General features: G+C 36.9%; 2 protein-coding genes across 4 annotated transcripts; one reads left to right on the top strand and one right to left on the bottom strand.

The window, feature by feature from the left end:
• The first annotated feature begins 5,348 nt into the window (after positions 1 to 5,348).
• On the top strand, positions 5,349 to 7,073 carry LOC149038543 (uncharacterized). Its single transcript, XM_089183993.1, has one exon. It carries the CDS (start codon positions 5,593 to 5,595, stop codon positions 6,406 to 6,408), a length of 816 nt encoding a protein of 271 aa, XP_089040119.1. The 5' UTR covers positions 5,349 to 5,592; the 3' UTR covers positions 6,409 to 7,073.
• A 5,472-nt stretch (positions 7,074 to 12,545) lies between these two features.
• On the bottom strand, positions 12,546 to 17,283 carry LOC149038542 (uncharacterized). 3 transcript variants are annotated; one of them, XR_016180212.1, is made up of 6 exons: positions 16,446 to 17,283; positions 15,089 to 15,114; positions 14,559 to 14,616; positions 14,207 to 14,258; positions 13,283 to 13,834; positions 12,546 to 12,868 (listed from the first exon to the last, which is right to left on the bottom strand). XR_016180212.1 is itself a non-coding variant. In XM_089183992.1 (4 exons), the coding sequence occupies exons 3-4, from the start codon at positions 13,446 to 13,448 to the stop codon at positions 12,723 to 12,725; spliced, it is 312 nt and encodes a 103-aa protein (XP_089040118.1). In that variant the 5' UTR covers positions 13,449 to 13,834; positions 14,207 to 14,258; positions 14,559 to 14,999; the 3' UTR covers positions 12,546 to 12,722. The 3 variants fall into 3 exon arrangements, 1 of the variants encoding a protein (XP_089040118.1); XR_016180213.1 differs by having other exon boundaries at positions 14,559 to 15,114; positions 16,446 to 16,488; positions 17,095 to 17,283; XM_089183992.1 differs by lacking the exons at positions 15,089 to 15,114; positions 16,446 to 17,283 and having other exon boundaries at positions 14,559 to 14,999.
• Positions 17,284 to 19,046: the final 1,763 nt, after the last annotated feature.

Genomic DNA, 19,046 nt, shown 5'->3' with positions numbered 1-19,046 from the left:
CGCTTTAATTGAGGTTATTCTTCGACTACTCTGTTCTCACCTCAGAGATTTCGGGATGATCTTGAAATATAAACCTTATCCTGTGTGACAAAATTTGGTGGAGTTCCCATAATGGTGTTTAATATAAATTCAACTCACTATCTCTTTTCTGATTGGCCAAAAGCTTACGGTGAATTTTCGAAATCAGCGCACAAGACGTCATCTAACTGTGGACTAGTGTCAAGGACACTCAAGGTTAGTAATCACGGTTATGTTTGACCGCGGTGAATGATTTCTAAGGGTAATCATGTCAAGTTCGCGCGCTTTGTTTCGCTTGGTGATTTGTACTGTCGCGACCACTTCTTTTTTCCTTCAATGTATAATAAAAAAAATTGTTAGATTCGGTTTTTGTGATATCCGGAATAATCAAGGTCTTGGTAAGGGTTATCAGTGCTGCAAGTGCTGCTTTACCATGAAGGTATTCCAATTTTCGTGGAAAAGGTTGTGGTTATTCATCGTGGTGAATAACAATAAAAGGTAAGTTTTTCGTTTGTCTCAAGATGTAGTCACGTGCGATGTAGATCGCGACGTTTCGACTGCATACTGCTAGTCTTCTTCAGGCGATGAAGTCGACTGGTCATGCGTGATCTTATAAAGCATGATGCTCTGCTGTGATTATTCCAATTTTATGTTCATCCTAACAACGCATTTGGGACTATGGTCACTTTAGGGCCGCAGTTGGTTCAATAAAGTTTTCAGGTCCTCTTGCAGCTCAAAACAACATACCGGGTACAGTACAAAGGATTGGAAAGTTTAAAGAGTTACAGTTTTGCAGAACTATATTCTTGTAGTTGAAGTTCGATTTTGTTTAGAAAGCTTTTCGGCATGTGTTTTTATCTTCTACGACCGTATCGGAAAGTTGACTCACTTAGTTAAGAGTAACATTTTTTTTGTAGTTTCAAGTCGGTGATGATAGCAATTATTATAATTTAAGTGACAAACTGTATCTGCTCTATATGATTTCAGAAGGAGACTCGTCATATTTCAGAAGGCTAATTGGTATGTAATTGTCCAGTATTGCTAACAAACACTTTGCACATGCAAAACAACTGACCTTAGTCGGAAGTTTTCGTTTTATTTCATTTTCGTGATGAGTAGGGCTAAGAGAATAGTCAATTTTTTAGGAAACAAGTCAAAATCATATTTGATCTTGACATTGGTTGTTAAAACAGCATTTGATTTGCTTAAATCATAGAGAGTGCAAAGGCAGTGATGAGCTAAGATTCGTCGGTCAATTGAGCTAGTATCTGGGAGGCACGGGTTCGAATCACGTCCAGGCCTGAAGCTTTTTCAGGCTTCGTTTTTGCGATTGCTCAAAACTGCAGCACACTTGCGAGAATCATTTCTTTACTTTTATTTCAGAAGTTCCCGGATCTTTCTGTAAAGCCAGAGGCGACTGAGTAACTTATCATATTATTCTTGTACGTCTGGGTACGAGACCATTATCCTATCATTTCTCTTGGGTAGAAGATGAGTAGCGTATTTTTTTTTTTGTATTTGTCTCACAGATGTAACTAAGCTAGAAGAAAAGGAAAACTTTTCCAGACACACTCACATGCTCAAAAACGGGTTCCGTACACACTGGGGTTTTCAGCATTATCAAAAGCTCCTGTTATTATAAAATTGTCTTATGAGGAAGAGAAACAAACACTAAATTCCTTCAGTTTCGTTTTTAGGTGCACAGAATAAAAAAAAATTGTTTTCTAATAAAGCTCGATAGCATATGAATGGGAATGTAAGCAATAGAATCTTTCTACCGTCGAGCTGAGGACATTTTAACGTCGCCCTATTTTTGGCCACGCCCCAGATGAACCGACATGATTTTACACAACAATGGATAATTTCATGCCAAGGAAGCGGCTCGAAAGTGTGTTTCTCATCTCAAAAACGTCCCTTTGTGGCAGGATCCTTGCAATTTTCAAAAATCTAATACTTTAAATCACAGATCATTATATGATTGTTCTTAACTTGTGCATCATATATGAAATGAACGCCTCGGCGGGATTTATGACTGTTTTGGTAGCACCAGCTTCAAAAATGTGGGAAGGTATCTGGGAACGAATCGGAAATCTAAAGGGATTATATATAATAACGTTGAAGTAAATCTCAGCTATTTCTGTAGTTGCCAGGTAACGATCAGCGGTCCTTTCTTATGCAAATTATTTTAGTCACGAGACATCGTGAGATTCCTGAGGTCCTCCAAAGAGCTTTCGAATCAAAGGCGTCATTTTCTCACACGTTAAGGTTTGTTCTTAAAACTTGAAATCCAGTTGTGGGTCCACTTATCACAAGAGTATCTTGAGTTATTTCCAAGACAAGGTTTCTTCCTTGAATGCAGTAAGTTTGCAACTGTTGTCTCATTACATTTAAGCGAGCGCAACTGTCTGAACACACATTTGGTGATGACTTAATTCGATCCAAGCTAAGACCTCGAATGACTGATATTTTCATGCCAGTAAAATCACAAGTAGGTAGCCTTGTGTGTTGAAAATAGTTCACCGGTTTTAAAAGGATAGACACATTACAAGAAAACTTTGCTGCATGAATTTTATCCAGTTAGGTCCACTCCTCGTTTCTACCTCGACGCGCATTTTTTCAGTCATTTCCATTAACTTGAACTCCCCTTTGTCCTCAAGCGTTTTTTGCTTTCCTTGTTGGTTCAGCTATGCATGAAAATCCTCCGTAAACGGGTATATTTCTAAAAGAAAACAACCTCAGTTACAATTTCCCGGTAACTTTTCACTCGTTTTCACAACGGAAGTCTTGGTACGTTAACGGCTGGTGTTATTTCGATTTCACTCAATGAAAAAATATGAAACAGTTGGCGTCTATTTAGTCATAGTTAGCCTCCTGTCGTTCAGATGTAAAACTGATATCATAAAATATACAGTATTATGAATTCTCTCTCTGATAATTTTTCACTTGAAAATCAGAAAACTATGTAAATGCATTAATCAGAGAGTGATGAAGCAAACATTTCCTAGAAACGTTGGCGCTCTGCCTGCCAATTTATTTGTAAATCAGTTGTTCAGATCGCGAAGCAAGATTAAGAGTTACGGCTGATATTTTTTGAATGTCAAGCGTATCTGAATTCAAATGGCCTCAATCATCTCAAAAGGTGTAAAGCTAACAATGCTACTTTTGGTGTCTTCCGACGCTACGGATCATCTCGACTGAAAATCTCGTTCCAATTCAATGCTAACGCATATTTGAAATGCAAGTGGACTTTGTTACACGGAGTGCTCTAGTGAGCTCAGCTCCCTAATACGTACCTCCTCTGGTTTTCCATGTCTTTTACATTGGGAACTGAGATGGTTCTCTTGGTGGTTCGATCATTTGAAATGAAATTAGGAAAGGCGCACTTTGCGATTCGACATGAAAAGGCACTCCAGAAAATTCTGAATAATTAAGTATATAATTTTGTAAGTTATTTCCAAAAAAGTTTCAGACTTGAAATTTAAACTCCTGAGATACCGCGAATGATTCGTAGATTGTATGCACGTTGAGAACTAGAAAAGATAATTTTCTAATATGCCTGTTCACAGTTGTCTATCTCAGTACGAATCTTTATTTTACGCATGAGCAGTTAATTAAATTTAGAAACCTTGCATGTGAAGAAGGTACTAAATTTCCGAAGGTATTCTTGGAAAGCCGGCTAACGCTCCAGTTACCTGTTGAGTTATAAATTTCCCGGATGCGTGGTAAGTCACTGGGATTACGAGTCACTTTTCAAAGTTTGCACTTCAGTTCTAAAGCATTTTTAAAAACAAGCAGCCTCACACTTCGAAAACAGTACACCTTTAGAGCACAGTAATTTATCATGCAGCCTAGAAGTTGAAGGAAGACTTCCGTTTTCACTTTACACTTATAATCGTATCTTAGTGACCTTCCTTCCATCTCAACGGTTGAATACCAGAAAAAATTCTTACTAAATTTTGACTGAACATCTCCTACAAGTCTTTTGTGATTACTCCATGTTCCTTTCAAACGGTTTTCATGTCTGTACATGCTGGTGATCGAAAATAGTTAAAAGAATAAGAATGACTAGCTTTAGTTAATTAATGATCCTTACAGCTGGACAGAAGACCCATCAAATCATTCTTCTACAGTAAAATATTTCAGAACTCTTGATACTGAAGGTAATAATGTCAGTGAGTTCTCTGAAATTATAACGCGTTACCCTTCGTGTTATAAATTTCACAGGTTGTAAGTCATTTAGATTCCGAGTTAATTTTCATAGTTTCTGTCCGTTGAGCGTTTTTGAGTTATTTTTTTTATGTAAAAAAAAAATAACATCTATGTTAGCGTACAGAAAGTGGTATGTTGCTCGCACCAATCAGATCGTTTAGGGTATGTATCTCGCACCAATCAGATCACCGCATTAGGGTATGTCTCTCGCACCAATCAGAGCGTCGTTTTTTATCTTTGGTTTAAGAGGTGTTCAAATTTCAACGAAGTAATGGGGGATTCAGAGAGAGAGCGGTTCGCAAATTGGAACCATCTTCTAGAATGAGAAATGTTGGCTTTTCTGTGTTTTTAACGTGTATTTTACCGCGCTCTACGAGAAATGCAATACTACTGAACAGATGAAAGATATCAGATTACCTATAGTAAACGTATTACTCATGCTGTGAAAATGGTGGATAGTTGTACGAGAGAAAATGGAGTCCTGTGCACTGTAGGGCGATCATGGTTATTGTTCCCTCACGACGAGAGTGAGTGGAAAATTTTTGAATAAATTATTGCTTGAGATGTTGATGAGCTGCACCAAACATTTTGATTTGAGCAGTTCTTTAACGGCAAGCTGAGTGGCAAGATTCATGATTTGTTGAGTGTGCCGATTATATTTTTCTGGATCGGTTTGCTTGGTGCTATCCCTAGATGACAAAATAACTGCATACCACTTAAAAAGATGATAACACAGACCACGTGCAAAGCCGTCAATTGTTTCTTGAATGTTGCGCGGGTTAAATATTCGATAGTGGTATCTCAGTTACATCTACATCTACTTTTATTACGTTAGTAAAATCTATTAATCCACCCACCCAACAGAAAATAACTCTTGCATGCATAGCATGCCTATGTTTGAAATGAAAATTGCCTCTTACATCTAAAACAGCACAGTGGAATTATATGTAGGGATCATCTTTTAAACACGAGTCGTGCGTATTCTTAGTTCTGATTCTTTTGCATTCAAAATAAATCCTTAGGACATGGCTGCCATTGATCAAGTGTATAACAGTCATGGCAAGAAGTACGAAGTGCGCAGGAGACGCGTGGATTCACTTGCCGAGCTTAAGATTGGAGATTGTTGAAAACTGGACCGAGAGAGTCACGTGATTTTTGTTTGTTTCTTACCCCCCACGAATTGAACTTTGAACTCTTGATAAAGAAAAACTCTTCAACGAAGGAATGTGAATTAGGAGTGCGTGAAAAACTGTCTCGTATATTGTTATTCTTACAGTCTTTACTATTATCTTTAGTTGTCCTGTTGTATCCGTTTTATACAGAGATCATATCGCATTCCATCAACAAATCCAGGTTTTGCAAGGTATGGGTTTCTCCTACTGGCATCATGGTATAGTTGAAAAAATCCGCTCGAAGAAAGACGAGCTAGTTGTTATTGAGTATTCCAATACAGCTAGAGAATTTTTGAACGATAACTGCTCTCCACCTAGGAAACTCAAAGATATCGAGTTGGCTAAGGTAATGAGGAAAACATACAATTTTAAAAATGAAGTTGTGCACTTGATGTTACACAAAGATTGTTTGGATCGTGCCGCTGTTGTTAAAAACGCAAGGAGTGAGCTTGGTAAAAAGCTTTACTGTCCCTTAACCAATAATTGTGAACACTTTGCTATGCGGTGCAAAACAGGAAGAAGTGCTTCCGACCAGGTGAATAAGATTGAAGAAACGGTAAACGAGCAACTGCACAAAGCACTATCTTCTGTAGCAATGGCTGCAGTGCACCAATGTAAAGCAACTCCTATTGAAATTGTTAAATCTGGAGTCGAAGTGGTTCCATCGAATATGATCTTGAAAACTGTGTTCAGCGAGACCACCATCTCAACAACAAAGATGGCCCTAGGAGTAGTTTTTGGAGCCTTGATTGAAGTTATCCTCGCAGTGTATGACATCTCATACGCATACAAAGACACGAAGAGAGGACAAATTAGTGAAGAAGAATTTAAGAGAGCCGCCGGTAAGAGAGTCATGACCGGTTTTGGACGTTTTTTAGGATCTTCTCTGGGGATGGATATTGGACAAGTTGTTATTCCCATTCCGTATTTTGGAAGCATGGTAGGAAGTGTAGTAGGAGGACTTGTAGGATCATTAATGGTGAACATGGTTGCAAATGCTGCTTTATAATGAAGCTACTCCAATTCTATGCTCATTCAAACAATGAATTTAGGACTTTGGTCACTTTAGATTAGCACTTGGTCCTATAAAAGGTTTCCGGTCCTTTCGCAGCTCAAAACAATTCATCATGTACAGTAAATAGGATTGGTAAAGAGTTACAATTTGGCAGAACTCTATTCTTATCTGATTTAAGTTCGATTTTGTGTAGAAAACTTCCCGGCATGTATCTTATCCGACTGCATCAGAGAGTTGACTCAGTCAAGAGTAGCATTTTCTTTGTAGTTGCAAGGCGGTGATGATAGCAATTATTATAATTTAAGTGACAAAAGTGTATCTGGTCTCTATAATTTCAGAAGGAGACTCATCACATTTCATAAGGACTGTCGGCATGTAATTGACTAGTATGACTAACAAACAGTTTGCGCATGCAAAACAACTGACCTTAGTCGAAAAATTTCGTTTTATTTTACCATTTTTATAATCTTGTTGAGTAGGGCAAAGAGAATAGCCAATTTTGTAGGACACGAGGAAAATCACATTTGGTCTGAAAATTTGGTTTTGGAGTTTCCAAGCATCTTCAGCGCTTTAGGATAGCGTTCGATTTGTTGAAATAGCAGTGTATGTAGAAAATCATAGAGAGTGCAAAAGCAGCAATAAACTAAGACTGTTTATCACTTGTGTATCTCCTTGATAGACAGATTAAAGGATATATTATGTAAAAATTTGTGGCTTTAAAACGCTGGGATATCCAAAGAAGTGATGTGAACAGTTATGATTTCCACAGCACAATGGAACCTTTCTCGTAGAACAGCCCTATTTGGCAAGATATAAAATTCATTACCAACTACAAAGTGCCCCCCTCCCCCCGACTAGGTATCTTTGCCTCTTTGTTGGGGGGGGGGGGAGAAAGAACTGCAAGGGAGCAATTTTTCTAATCCCAAGTGGTCCTTGAGTGCAGTTCCAATGCATGTTGTATATTTTTGGAGTATGACACTGGTTACTTACCAAATAAAAACAAACTTGATTTGAAAATGGTGAGAAGAGCGAGAAAATATTCTATAAATATTCTTGCATCTGGTACTTTTTAATCGGTGGTTAAAAAAAAACAAACAAACAAAAAATACGCCCTTCGCGCGCATGCACATATTTTGAACAGAGCACGACCCTTTACGAAAGGGTACATCGATGGGAAGAATTTAAAACCTCCCGATACATTTACAAAAGTCCTTGCATTTCTTTTATAAAAAGCGCTTACGCATCGTCTTTAGTGCCAGTTTCAGCAACCTTTGGTTGTGAAACTTATTGCGGTATACTCTCAACAGTCAGAAAACAGATCAGTGTGTCCCTACAAATATATCGCATGAAGCCATTAATCGGATAAACAGAAACTCTCCCATCCGTCAAGGAACAAGAAAGACAAAGTGATATGGGTACACATTACCCAAAAGTGTGAGCATAACATGAGTGACAAAAAAATTTCTCTTTTTTTTAAACCACAAACTCATTTAAAAAATTAAGAATCCTCCTTTATAGAGAGTATGTTGAGGGATAAAAATATAGGATTTGTGTACCATACCTGCATGGGACAGAGGGATGTACGCGTAGGTAGTTTCCAAACCCAGCCTAACTGCGCCAAAAACTTTTTCAGTTAGGCTTTTCTTGTCACCAGAAAGATTAACGTACCTTTCTTTAAGAAACTTTTTTAAGTACGCTACTTTAGAATTTCTTAAATAATATCTTCCACACCTCTACAGTTTTCCAAACTTCGCGCCATTGCGAAGGAAAACCAACATGCCCCTCAAGTGACCTGGTACTGGCTCGGCCAATCTCAGCATTCATCTAGCGTGACAACAGCGTATCTACTTACTAGAATATTACCTTGAGTGGTTGACGAGGCAAGGTTCTTCCTAGAATGCAGTAAGTTTGCATTTGTGGTCTTATTAAACTTTAGAGAGCGTAACTTGGTGATGATTTAATTCGATCTAAGATAAGACCTTGAATGATTCATATTTTCATGCCAGTAAAATTACAACTAGGTCGCCTCATGTGTATAGTCCACGAGAACTTTGCTGCAGGAATTCGATCCAATGAGGTCCACTCGAACTCCTCGCTTCTACCTCGATGCGCACTTTTTCAGTTATGTCCACTACTCCCCTTTGTCTTTAACCGTTTTACCTTTTCCTCGTTGGTTCAATTATTCAAGAAAATGCTATATACATTCCTAAAAGAAAGGGACCTCAGTTAAAATTTCTCGGAAACTTTTCAGTTTCGTTTTCACTTCGGAGGTCTCGGTACGCTAACGGCTGGTGTTATTTCCCTTTCACTTCATAAAAAGATCATGAAACCGTTAGTATCTATCTAGTCTTTCAGATGGAAAATATCGTATGAAACAGTTGGCGTCTATTTAGTCGTAGCTAGCCTCCTGTTGTTCAGATGTAAAATATCATAAAGTACATAGTATTATGGATTCTTTTCCCAATAGTTTTTCACTTGAAAATCAGAAAACTATGTAAATGCGTTAATGGAGTGATGAAGCAAATATTTCCTAGAAACGTTGGCGCTCTGCCAGCCAATTTATTTATAAATTGTTCATCTCTCGAGGCAAGATCAAAAGTTACGCCTGATATTTTCTGAATGTCAACCGTATCTGAGTACAAGTCGCCTCAATCATCTCAAAAGGTGTTAAACTAAATATGCTACTTTCGGTGTCCTCCGACGTTACGGATCATCTCGACTGAATTCCTCGTTCCAATTCAATACACATATTTGTCCTGAAATCGAAGTGGACTTTGTTACACGGAACGCTCTAGTGAGCCCAACTCCCTAATACGTACCTCCTCTGGTTTTCCATGTCTTTTACATTGGGAACTGAGATGGTTCTTTTAGTGGTTCGATCATTTGAAATGAAATTAGGAAAGGCGCACTTTGCGATTCGACAAGAAAAGGCACTCCAGAAAATTCTAAATAATAAAGTACATAATTTTATAAGTTCTTTCCAAGAAAGTCTCAGGCTTGAAATTTAAACTCCTGAGATACCCGGAGAATGATTCGTAAATTGTATGCACATTGAGAACTAGAAAAGATAATTTCTTGATATGCCTGTTCATAGTTGTCTGTCTTTGTAGGAATCTTTATTTTACTCTTATGCGGTCAATTAAATTTAGATAAATGATTACCGGGTACTTAATGATTCATATTTTCATGCCAGTAAAATTACAACTAGGTCACCTCGTGTGTATAGTCCAAGAGAACTTTGCTGCAGGAATTCGATCCAACTAGGTCCACTCGAACTCCTCGTTTCTACCTCGATGCGCACTTTTTCAGTTACGTCCGCTAACTTGAACTCCCCTTTGTCTTTAACCGTTTTACCTTTTCTTCGTTGGTTCAATTATTCAGGAAAATGCTATATACATTCCTAAAAGAAAGGAACCTCAGTCAAATTTCCCGAAAACTTTTCAGTTTCGTTTCACTACGGAGGTCTCGGTACGCTAACAGCTGGTGTTATTTCCATTTCACTAAATAAAATTATATGAAACAGTTGGTATCTATCTAGTCTTTCAGATGGAAAATATCATAAAGTATACAGTATTATGAATTCTTTCTCTAACAATTTTTCACTTGAAAATCAGAAAACTGTGTAAATGCGTTAATGGTAATAATTAAGCAAATATTTCTTAGATGGTCTGTCGCTTTGCCTGCCAATTTATTTATTAATTATGACCATTACAATTTCCTCAAATGTGATTGGTGCATCAGCTGCTTCATTTTTCACTAATCATTCTGTACAGTTGTTATTGGACAGTGTAATCGGACAGTTGGCTGTAATTGGACACCTGAAATCAGACAGTTGAAGCAGCCAATCATACTAAGTCCACTCAGCTAATACCCCAATCACAGAAATGATCAAAGTAACCATAGCAGCAACCACATATTCAAAGAAAAACTGGCGAATTTCCAAAATGAAGGAATATTTAACTGAAGACATTGTATCTATTTATGGAGATGTTTTTTCTAGGTGTATTTGTTTTTTCAGAAATTGAAATGGTCATGATCAATTGGTAACAGGACTTCTTGTCATCCAATTTTGTCAGTAATCATACTTGTGATTTACAAATTGGACTTCCGCTTAGCGCTCGTCCAATTTTTTTTATCACTCGTACGATTACAGACCGAATTGGACTCCAATTGGTCTTATTACCATTATAAATTGTTCAGATCATGAACCAAGATCAAGAGTTACAGCTGATATTTTCTGAAAGTCAAGCATATCTGAATACAAGTTGCCTCAATCATCTCAAAAAGGTGTTAAACCAACAATGCAACTTTCGGTGTCTTCTGATGCTACGGTTGAAGACTAGGGAGAAATTTTTACTTTATCTCAACTAATATTGTGAACTGACATCGTTCTCTTTGTGGTTCGATCATTTGAAATAAAATTAGGAAAGGTGCACTTTGCGATTTGACAAGAAAAGGCACTCCAGAAAATTCCTCGATTTCAGTTTTGTTTTCCCTGTTTGAGACGGAAATGGTCTGTAGGCTGGATTATTTTCATCATTTCCATGTCCAGTCCTTCAAGAAATGTGAAGCAGTTGGCGTTTATTTTCCACAATGTTAGCCTCCACTTGTCTAGTTCCAAAATAATATAATAAAATGTATAATTTTGTAAGTTTTTTCCAAGAAAGTTTAAGACGTGAAATTTAAACTTCTGAGATACCAAGAATGATTCATAAATTGAAAAGATAATTTTCTAATATGCCTGTTCATAGTTGTCTATCTCAGTAAGAATCTTTATTTTACTCTTATGCAGTTAATTAGTTGTAGTTGAATGATTACCGGATACTTGTCTGTCGACAAAACCTGTGAAGCTTGGAAAGCTGGCAAACACTTCAGTTACCTCTCAAGTTAGAAATTTCCCAGATGCATGGCAATTCACGGGGATTACGAGTTACTTTTCCAAGTTTGTACTTAAGTTCTAAAACATTTTAAATTCAAGGCGCCTCACACATCAAAAACAGTGCATCTTTAAAGCACAGTAATTTAGTATGCAGCCTAGAAGTGGAAGGAATACTTCTGTTTTCACTTTGTTTTACCTTCCTTCCATCTCCATGGTTGAATACCAAATACTTTAAATACTATAATACTTACTAAATTTTGACTGAACATCTTGTACAAGTCTTTGAGGTTACTCTATGTTTCTTTCAAATGGTTTTGTCAGTTATTAATCATATACAGTAAATAGGATTGGAAAGTTTAAAGATTCACAGTTTGGCAAAACTCTACTCTCATCTGATTTAAGTTTGATTTTCTGTGGAAAACTTCTTGGCATGTATCTTATCCGACTGTATCGGAAAGTTGACTCACTTAGTTAAGAGTAGCATTTTCTTTGTAGTTGCAAGGCGGTGGTGATCACAATTATTACAATTTTAAAACTGTATCTGGTCTCTATAATTTCAGAAGGAGACTCATCGCATTTCTAAAGGACTGTCAGTATGTAATTGACCAGTATGGCTAACAAACAGTTTGCCCATGCAAAACAATTGACCTTAGTTGGAAGTTTTTGTTTTATTTTACCATTTTTGTAATGTCTTTGAGTAGGGCAAAGAGAACAGCCACTTTTGTAGGACACAAGTCAAATCACATTTTGTCTGAAAATTTGGTGTTGGAGTTTCCAAAGCATCCTCAGTGCTTTAGGACAACGTTTGATTTATTAAATAGCAGTGTATGTAGAAAATCATAGAGAGTGCAAAAGCAGCAATACACCAAAATTGTTCATCACTAATGTATCTCCTTGGTAAACAGATTAGAAGGATATATGTGGTGTAAAACTTTGTGGCTATACAACGCTGGGACATCCAAAGAAATAATGTGAACAGTAATTATTTTCACAGCACAATGGAACCTTTCTAATAGAACAGCCCTATCTAACAGGATACAAAATTCATTTCTTTCCCACCCCCGACTACCTATCTTTGCCTCTTAATTAGGGGGGGAGACCTGTATCAAAGGGAGCTCTTTCCCTAATCTCAAGGGTTCCAGTGCAGTTCCAATGCATACTGTAAAGTTTTGGAGTATGTCACTGGTTATTTAGCAGATAACAAAAAGCTTACATTGAAAATGGTGAGAAGAGCAAAAAAATATTCTATAAATATTCTTGCATCTGGTACTCTACTGAATCAGTGGTAAAAAAACGGAACACACAGAAAATACACCATTCGAGTGCATGGACATATTTTGAACTGAGCACACCCCTTTACAAAAGGGTACATTGATGACACACAAATTTAAAACCTCTCAATACATTTACAAAAGTCCTTGCATTTCTTTCATAAAAAGTGCATATGCATTGTCTTTAGTGCCAGTTTCAGCAACCTTTGGTTGTGAAACTTGTGGTATACTCTCAACAGCCTCTGGGACGGCAGTTGTGGTTTGGCACTGATCGTTGCTGTTGCTTCTTTGCTGATTGTTGCACCTGTTTAAAAAAAAAACAGGACTGTAAGATAGAGTTTTAATTCTTCCATGACTAGAAATGAACATTAGCAGTCACTTGTTTTTGCTGCGTAAAACAAACAATACTAAATTTAAATATCGCTGAGAAGCTTCATGAGAGTCAGAATATCATCCACCTCTGAACATGCTGTAAATTACAATGGCTTCATGGCAATTACATGATGACCTGCAGGGACATCACATAAAATTAGAAATCCAATCTTTTACTGGAATGGTGACATACTATCGTCCCATACCATTGACTTCATATTGATACAACATCAATTACTCTTAGACCGAATAGCTTATTCAAAATATCTTCTCGCATGTTATGCTGTTGAAAAAAAGCTGTAAAAACAATGGATTTATTCCAACCTATTTTAAAAATAAAATGTACCTTTTCCAACTTCTCCAGCTGGGTTGGCCATAGGAGGTTTGCTTATAAAAGTTGGGGGTGCAGATAAAACTGCTCCATGTGGGAGAGGAGGCATCATACCAGAAGGAGGACCAGGGGGTCTTGGCATGCCAGGTCTCACAGGTGGCATTGGCATTGGCTGTTGCATTAGAGGCCTGGGCTCTAAGTTTAGTCTTTGTTTCTACAAAATATTGTCAAAAACATTTATCTCCTTCACTGTCATCCATGTCATCATCTCTGCTGTTTCTTCTGTCTCCAAGTGGTTGGCCATCTCCAGCATCTCCCTCCAATCTACCAAGAGGAACTGCAGGATCATACTCCTCTTCCTCACCTCTTGATTCACTGGTGCTCCCTTCACTGTCATTATCATCAATAACTACTTTCCATGTCCTCAAGTGCTACTCCAGGGGAGAGGGGTGGGGGAGCACTCACCGGTGGGATACCTGGTGGGGGACCAGGTGGGATCATTCCTGAGGAGCGTTTTGGTGGAGGTCTAGGAGGAGGACCGGGGGGATCAAACCTGGAGGGAGGGGCCTAAAGAATGTAAGAAAACAAGGACGTTTCATTGGTAGGGAATCTAAAAAAACTCATTAAAATCTTTTAGCATGGGATTCACAGCTGCAAAGATTTGTTTGCCAGTAATTGTACTGTGGGTAGTGGGTAATTGTAACTTCTACTGCGTTTGTCAAGGATTAGCTTACATTTGTTTTAAGTATTAAATAGGGTTAGCAAAGACCTTTTTGCTCAGAGGTTTGGTTATAAAACCCTGTTTGACATCTACATACCTTACTAGTATCTGAAAAGTATGATAACCACTACAAGAAAACTTCTTCATAACAGATCACAAAATAAATTTTCAATATTACATGTACACTGCATAAAATTGCACAATGATCAGCTACTCACAGTTGTCCAGGTAATGGTCCAAGAAGAGGGATGTCACTTGGCATTAACATTCCTGACAGTTGTGAACAGGTTGAGAGTTATTCAGTGCTACTGAGATGACTTAGAAAACAAATCAGTGTGCTCCCCACAAATAGATCGCACAGAGCCATTTATTGGATAAACAGAACATTTCCCCCCACTTTTAAAAAACAAGAAAGTGATATGGGTACATACTACCCAACAGTGTGGACATAACATGAGTAACCAAAAAAATTTCTCTTTTATCTTAACCACAAACTCATTTCAAAAACTTAGAATCTTCCTTTACAGAGAGTGTGATGAGGGATAAAAAGAGAGGATTTGTGTGCCATACCTGCATGCAAAAGAGGGATGTTTGATGGCAGAGGGATGTCAGGAGGCATTCTTGCTTCCTGGAAGATAACATGGAGTACATGTGCATGTGTCACATCAAGGAAAATGTGAAGAAAAATCTTGGAGCTTTTCAATTCACTTTTGTCCCAGGCACATGAACCTGAGTTTGAGACATGCCATGCAATTATGGTGCCTTTCAATCTCTAAATGTTTTTGTGCACAAAAAATCTTCTGTGGTTTTTAGCTCAAGTTTATGTCGTTCATCATCCTTTTCCCTTATTTTTTTATCACCCTCCTCAAGTGTTCTTGTCATGGGTGAATTCAGAAAATTAAGGAAGACCTGATGAGAGTGTAGTCTTCTCCCAACCCACAGGACAAAAATACCCACTTAAAAGAATTTAGTTGGGTGATAGACACTCTTCCAAAAGGGTTGAACTGTCACCTCCTTCTGTCCCTCTTAAATCTGCCAATGTTCAAATTGCACTGTCAGTTTAAATTCTAATTTTAACTGTACATTGTGCCCACACCTACCTCTGCTAGAGCTTTTTATTGTATTTCTGAAAAAGATAATAAATGATTTTTTTCTGGCAAACACATGTATGTGATGTTCTAAATAAAGATCTTAAGGCAGAGATAAACTATCATCATGGGGAATCAGTTAGGAGCCATTTTTCTAAAATGATGGATATATTCGCAGTTCAACCCTTGCAAACTGAATTCCCAGTTTTCTGGGAATTCCTAGGAATTCTCAAAAATTCCCAATTATGCAAATAACCCTAACAAACTGAATTCCCATTTTTCTGGGAATTCCTAGGAATTCCTAGGAATTCTCAAAAATTCCTAACTATGAAAATTAACTCTGATTTAAAAAGCTTGGAATTACTGGGAATTTCTGGGAAAGGAAGACTCCAATTTTGTGAGGACTTGGAGTCCCTAGGAATTCCTAGGAATTCTTAGCTTTACAAACTACTTATAATGTAAGAAGTGTGAAACTCTTGGGAATTTCTGGGAATTGAATTTGAGGCAATTTTAATACCCTGAGGTCCACATAAATTCTAGGAAATTCTCAATACCTTGAATGTGAAGGTTTTAAGAAAAGGAGTAATTTCAGATGCTTAAAACTTTGGCTCAATAAAAGGTGTGCTATACAAAACTTACCAAGAGATATACATACATGTATATGTTTATAACTTAAAGATCATGAAATTTATTATTCAAACTAAGTTTTAGTAAATCTTTACATTAATATGGATTTTCTCATGAACCAGCTGTCAGTTATGTTAAATGGAAATTGCCAATTAATCCAATGTACTCATATCACAGATTTGCTTTCTAACCTCAAAGGACTCTTGGATTCCATGATCAAAAAATATTTTTATTGTGATGCAAATTAATGTCTCATGTTCACTGATGTGCCAAAATCATCAAACATTCATTAGCTGTTCCATGGTACACAACTTCCACAATAATTAACAATAATTACATCACTATCTACACTTAAAGAACTTTGTTAGTTATGAATATAAGTTACTTCCCTAACCTACATTACTGGTTGCCTTTGTTAGAAAACCTTGGAACAGTCAAGCTCAGTTGCCTCAAACACTGTCAGAGACTTTTTGTTGACAATATTTGTAGTAGAAATCATGCCTTAGACAAACAAATTCAACACCTAATTGATCTTTCTTTTTTCATGATTGTTGTTGCTGTTGTCTTTTTCAGTTTTTTGCTCTGTTTTCATGACTAATTGCTGTAATTTGTTTTGCTGTTTTTATTCTTACAAAACATTTTTGTAAGAGTTCCAATACTTGTGGATCATCCACACACTTGGCAAACATTTGGCATGCAGACAAGACAGAGGTAGTCAATGTTCCCATTGAGAAAAAAATACCTTTTAAATGACGTCTTCAATTTACTTTATTTGAAACTCTGATCTGAAAATATTTGTCAACAAGACTTGTTAGTAGTGAGAAGTACCAACCAAGTTTCCTTTCATGACTTAATTTCTTAAATGTCCCAATCACTGGATCTCCCAAAAAATATTACATCTTTTTATTTTTGGTGCAAAATACAAGTCCTTCTTTATATAAAAATGAAAAGTGCAAGTCACACTTCAATAATAAAAGCGCTAAAGTTTACTTGTTGTTCTTCTCTGTCTGTCAGCTATCAACAAAATTGTTTTATACTTCGGACAGTGCATAATTATTTGTGGACCAGAGTTCCAACGCACCTATTTAATCGCATATAGTTACTTCTGTCTCTTGTACAAATGTTTCTCCTTGGAAGACGCATTCTACTCTGTTGTCACTACTGCTTTAAGTTCAATGGAAACGACTGACTGAGGAATCGAGATGGCGGTGTTGGAACGTGTTGCTGAACGCTTGCTACGGTCAAGCCTTGTAGATTTAGGTACTGGTACACTGGGATCATCTATGTTTCTCTTATACTTCCTAATGAGGTATCCTTCTTTTATAAATATGAGGGTAAAAGACGATTTGTAGTCGCATTCAAAACTGTGATTGGCTTGTGTTATTTCTCACCTTTTCCATGAACACAACTCAAGTGAGTTTCGAGTCTTTGTTTCCTCGACAACTTTCGGCCACAAATCGTGCATTTGTAATACGATCGATTCTTGTCGATCATTTCTACATAGAGTGAACTCACATCATTATTTATATCACCAAGGTGTCCATCGTCTAGAAGCGGAGAACCGGTCGGAGAAGTCAGAATAAAGTTGTGCGCTTCTATTAACACTGCAATCGGCAAGCCAGCGGATTCACTTTGCTAGCCAATGACAAGTCCTAAAAGATCCACGTGATCATGCCCGTGATCGGAAACAAAGAAGACTCCATTTGGCGCTCATCTTTGAATGTCCTTTTCATCGGTTGATCGTTTTTCTCAACTGTTTTGCTTAATATAACATTTCTAAAGATAGCTTTTATTGTGATTCAATGGGAAAACGAGAACAGCGTGAGTGTTGTAAAAGAAAGGAAAGTTGTTGGCGCCGTGGAGTTAAAAGAAGGGACAACAGTTGACATATTGACTGGTACAAACAAGGGTCGAGTGGCCATCTGTAAAGCTACGATTTTGAAAGTTTGTGGTGAGTAAAAATATTATTGCGATATTCGTTACGTGATCAAAATCTTATAAAAGAATAGATGTAGCGGGTTGAATTGAGCTTACATAACGCTCGGCGCATTTGAAACTAGAATAATTCTGAGGATCGAGGTAAAGTTTCCGCATAGCCCCATACTATTGTAAAACAAGTCTGTTTTCCTAATGGCAATGTATTGTTTTTGTCATTATTTTCTCTATCCAAGAACTGAATGCATAATGTAGTATGGGGTTGTGCGGAAATTTTACCCATAAAGAAGCCCTCCTTGGTAAAAACAAAATAATGTATTCAGCTCTTTTTTAGTAAAACCTATGAGAGAGATGTACTAACTCCAATATAAAAGTCACTCAATATAACAGAGATTTCTCAATTTGAGAATCCAATGAATGCCCTTTTCCTCATAGCCATCTTAAAGGCCTGGTCTGAGCTTTAAATATATATATTTAAATATATATATTTTTTTCAAATTCAGATGTCATAGAACCCAGATACAAAATGGTCAAGCTTCTTGTAGACAACCTCATTCAAGGCCAACTCATTGTGAGCCCAGGAAAAAAATACAAACAGCAGCTAAGTTTGCAGTTTAGGATAACTTCATTCTAATTTATTGTTGCAGTTACAAGATTTTAATCAAAAAATCAATTTTATTTGTCTGTAACCCCTTCACTCCTTAGAGTGCTTGGTTTTCAAATATAATTTAAGATATTGTATTTTATGGAAAAGAATCAACAGATTTTATTCACAATTTGTGTCAAACCAAATTTAATGATTGATTAGGACTATTTTATATGAATAGCTGTAATTGAGGATTAATCCGTATGAAGTTTTCAAGAAAAAAAAAATTAATCAAATTCCATCCTAATATTACCACACATTGATGTTAATAATTAATCAAAAATATTTACATGTAAGCCTTAATTAAGCTTCTAAATAAAGTTCATTGAATGCTTGAATTTTAGCTGAGTTTTTTTAATTAAAAGTATTTATTTTATATTATTAGCTTCAAATTTTTGCTTAAAATTCCCAGTAATTCTTAAACATTCCTAAAAATTCCCAGAAATTCCTAGGAATTTTTTAGATTTACAGCTTTTCAGGGAAAGTCATTGGTTCTCTGAGTTGGAATTCCTAGGAATTCTTAGGAATTCCAAGTCCTGTTGGCTATAAACTTGGAATTTCTGGGAATTTCTGGGAAGTTCTGAGAATTTCTAGGAATTTCTAGGTTTTTAGAACCAGAGTTTTTATGGTTGGGAATTTCTAGGAATTCCCAGTCTGAATTTACTGTGAAAATTTACACCTTTATTCCTAGGAATTCCTAGGAATTCCAAAAGCCATTTCGTAAGGGAAGTGTCATGTCTATCTTATAATTACCACTGGTTT

This window comes from Pocillopora damicornis, chromosome 10 (assembly GCF_964200805.1).
Source record: "Pocillopora damicornis chromosome 10, jaPocDami1.2, whole genome shotgun sequence".
NCBI lineage: Eukaryota > Metazoa > Cnidaria > Anthozoa > Scleractinia > Pocilloporidae > Pocillopora > Pocillopora damicornis.
The sequence above is the reverse complement of the archived record's forward strand: the minus strand, read 5'-3'. Positions and strand labels throughout refer to the sequence as shown.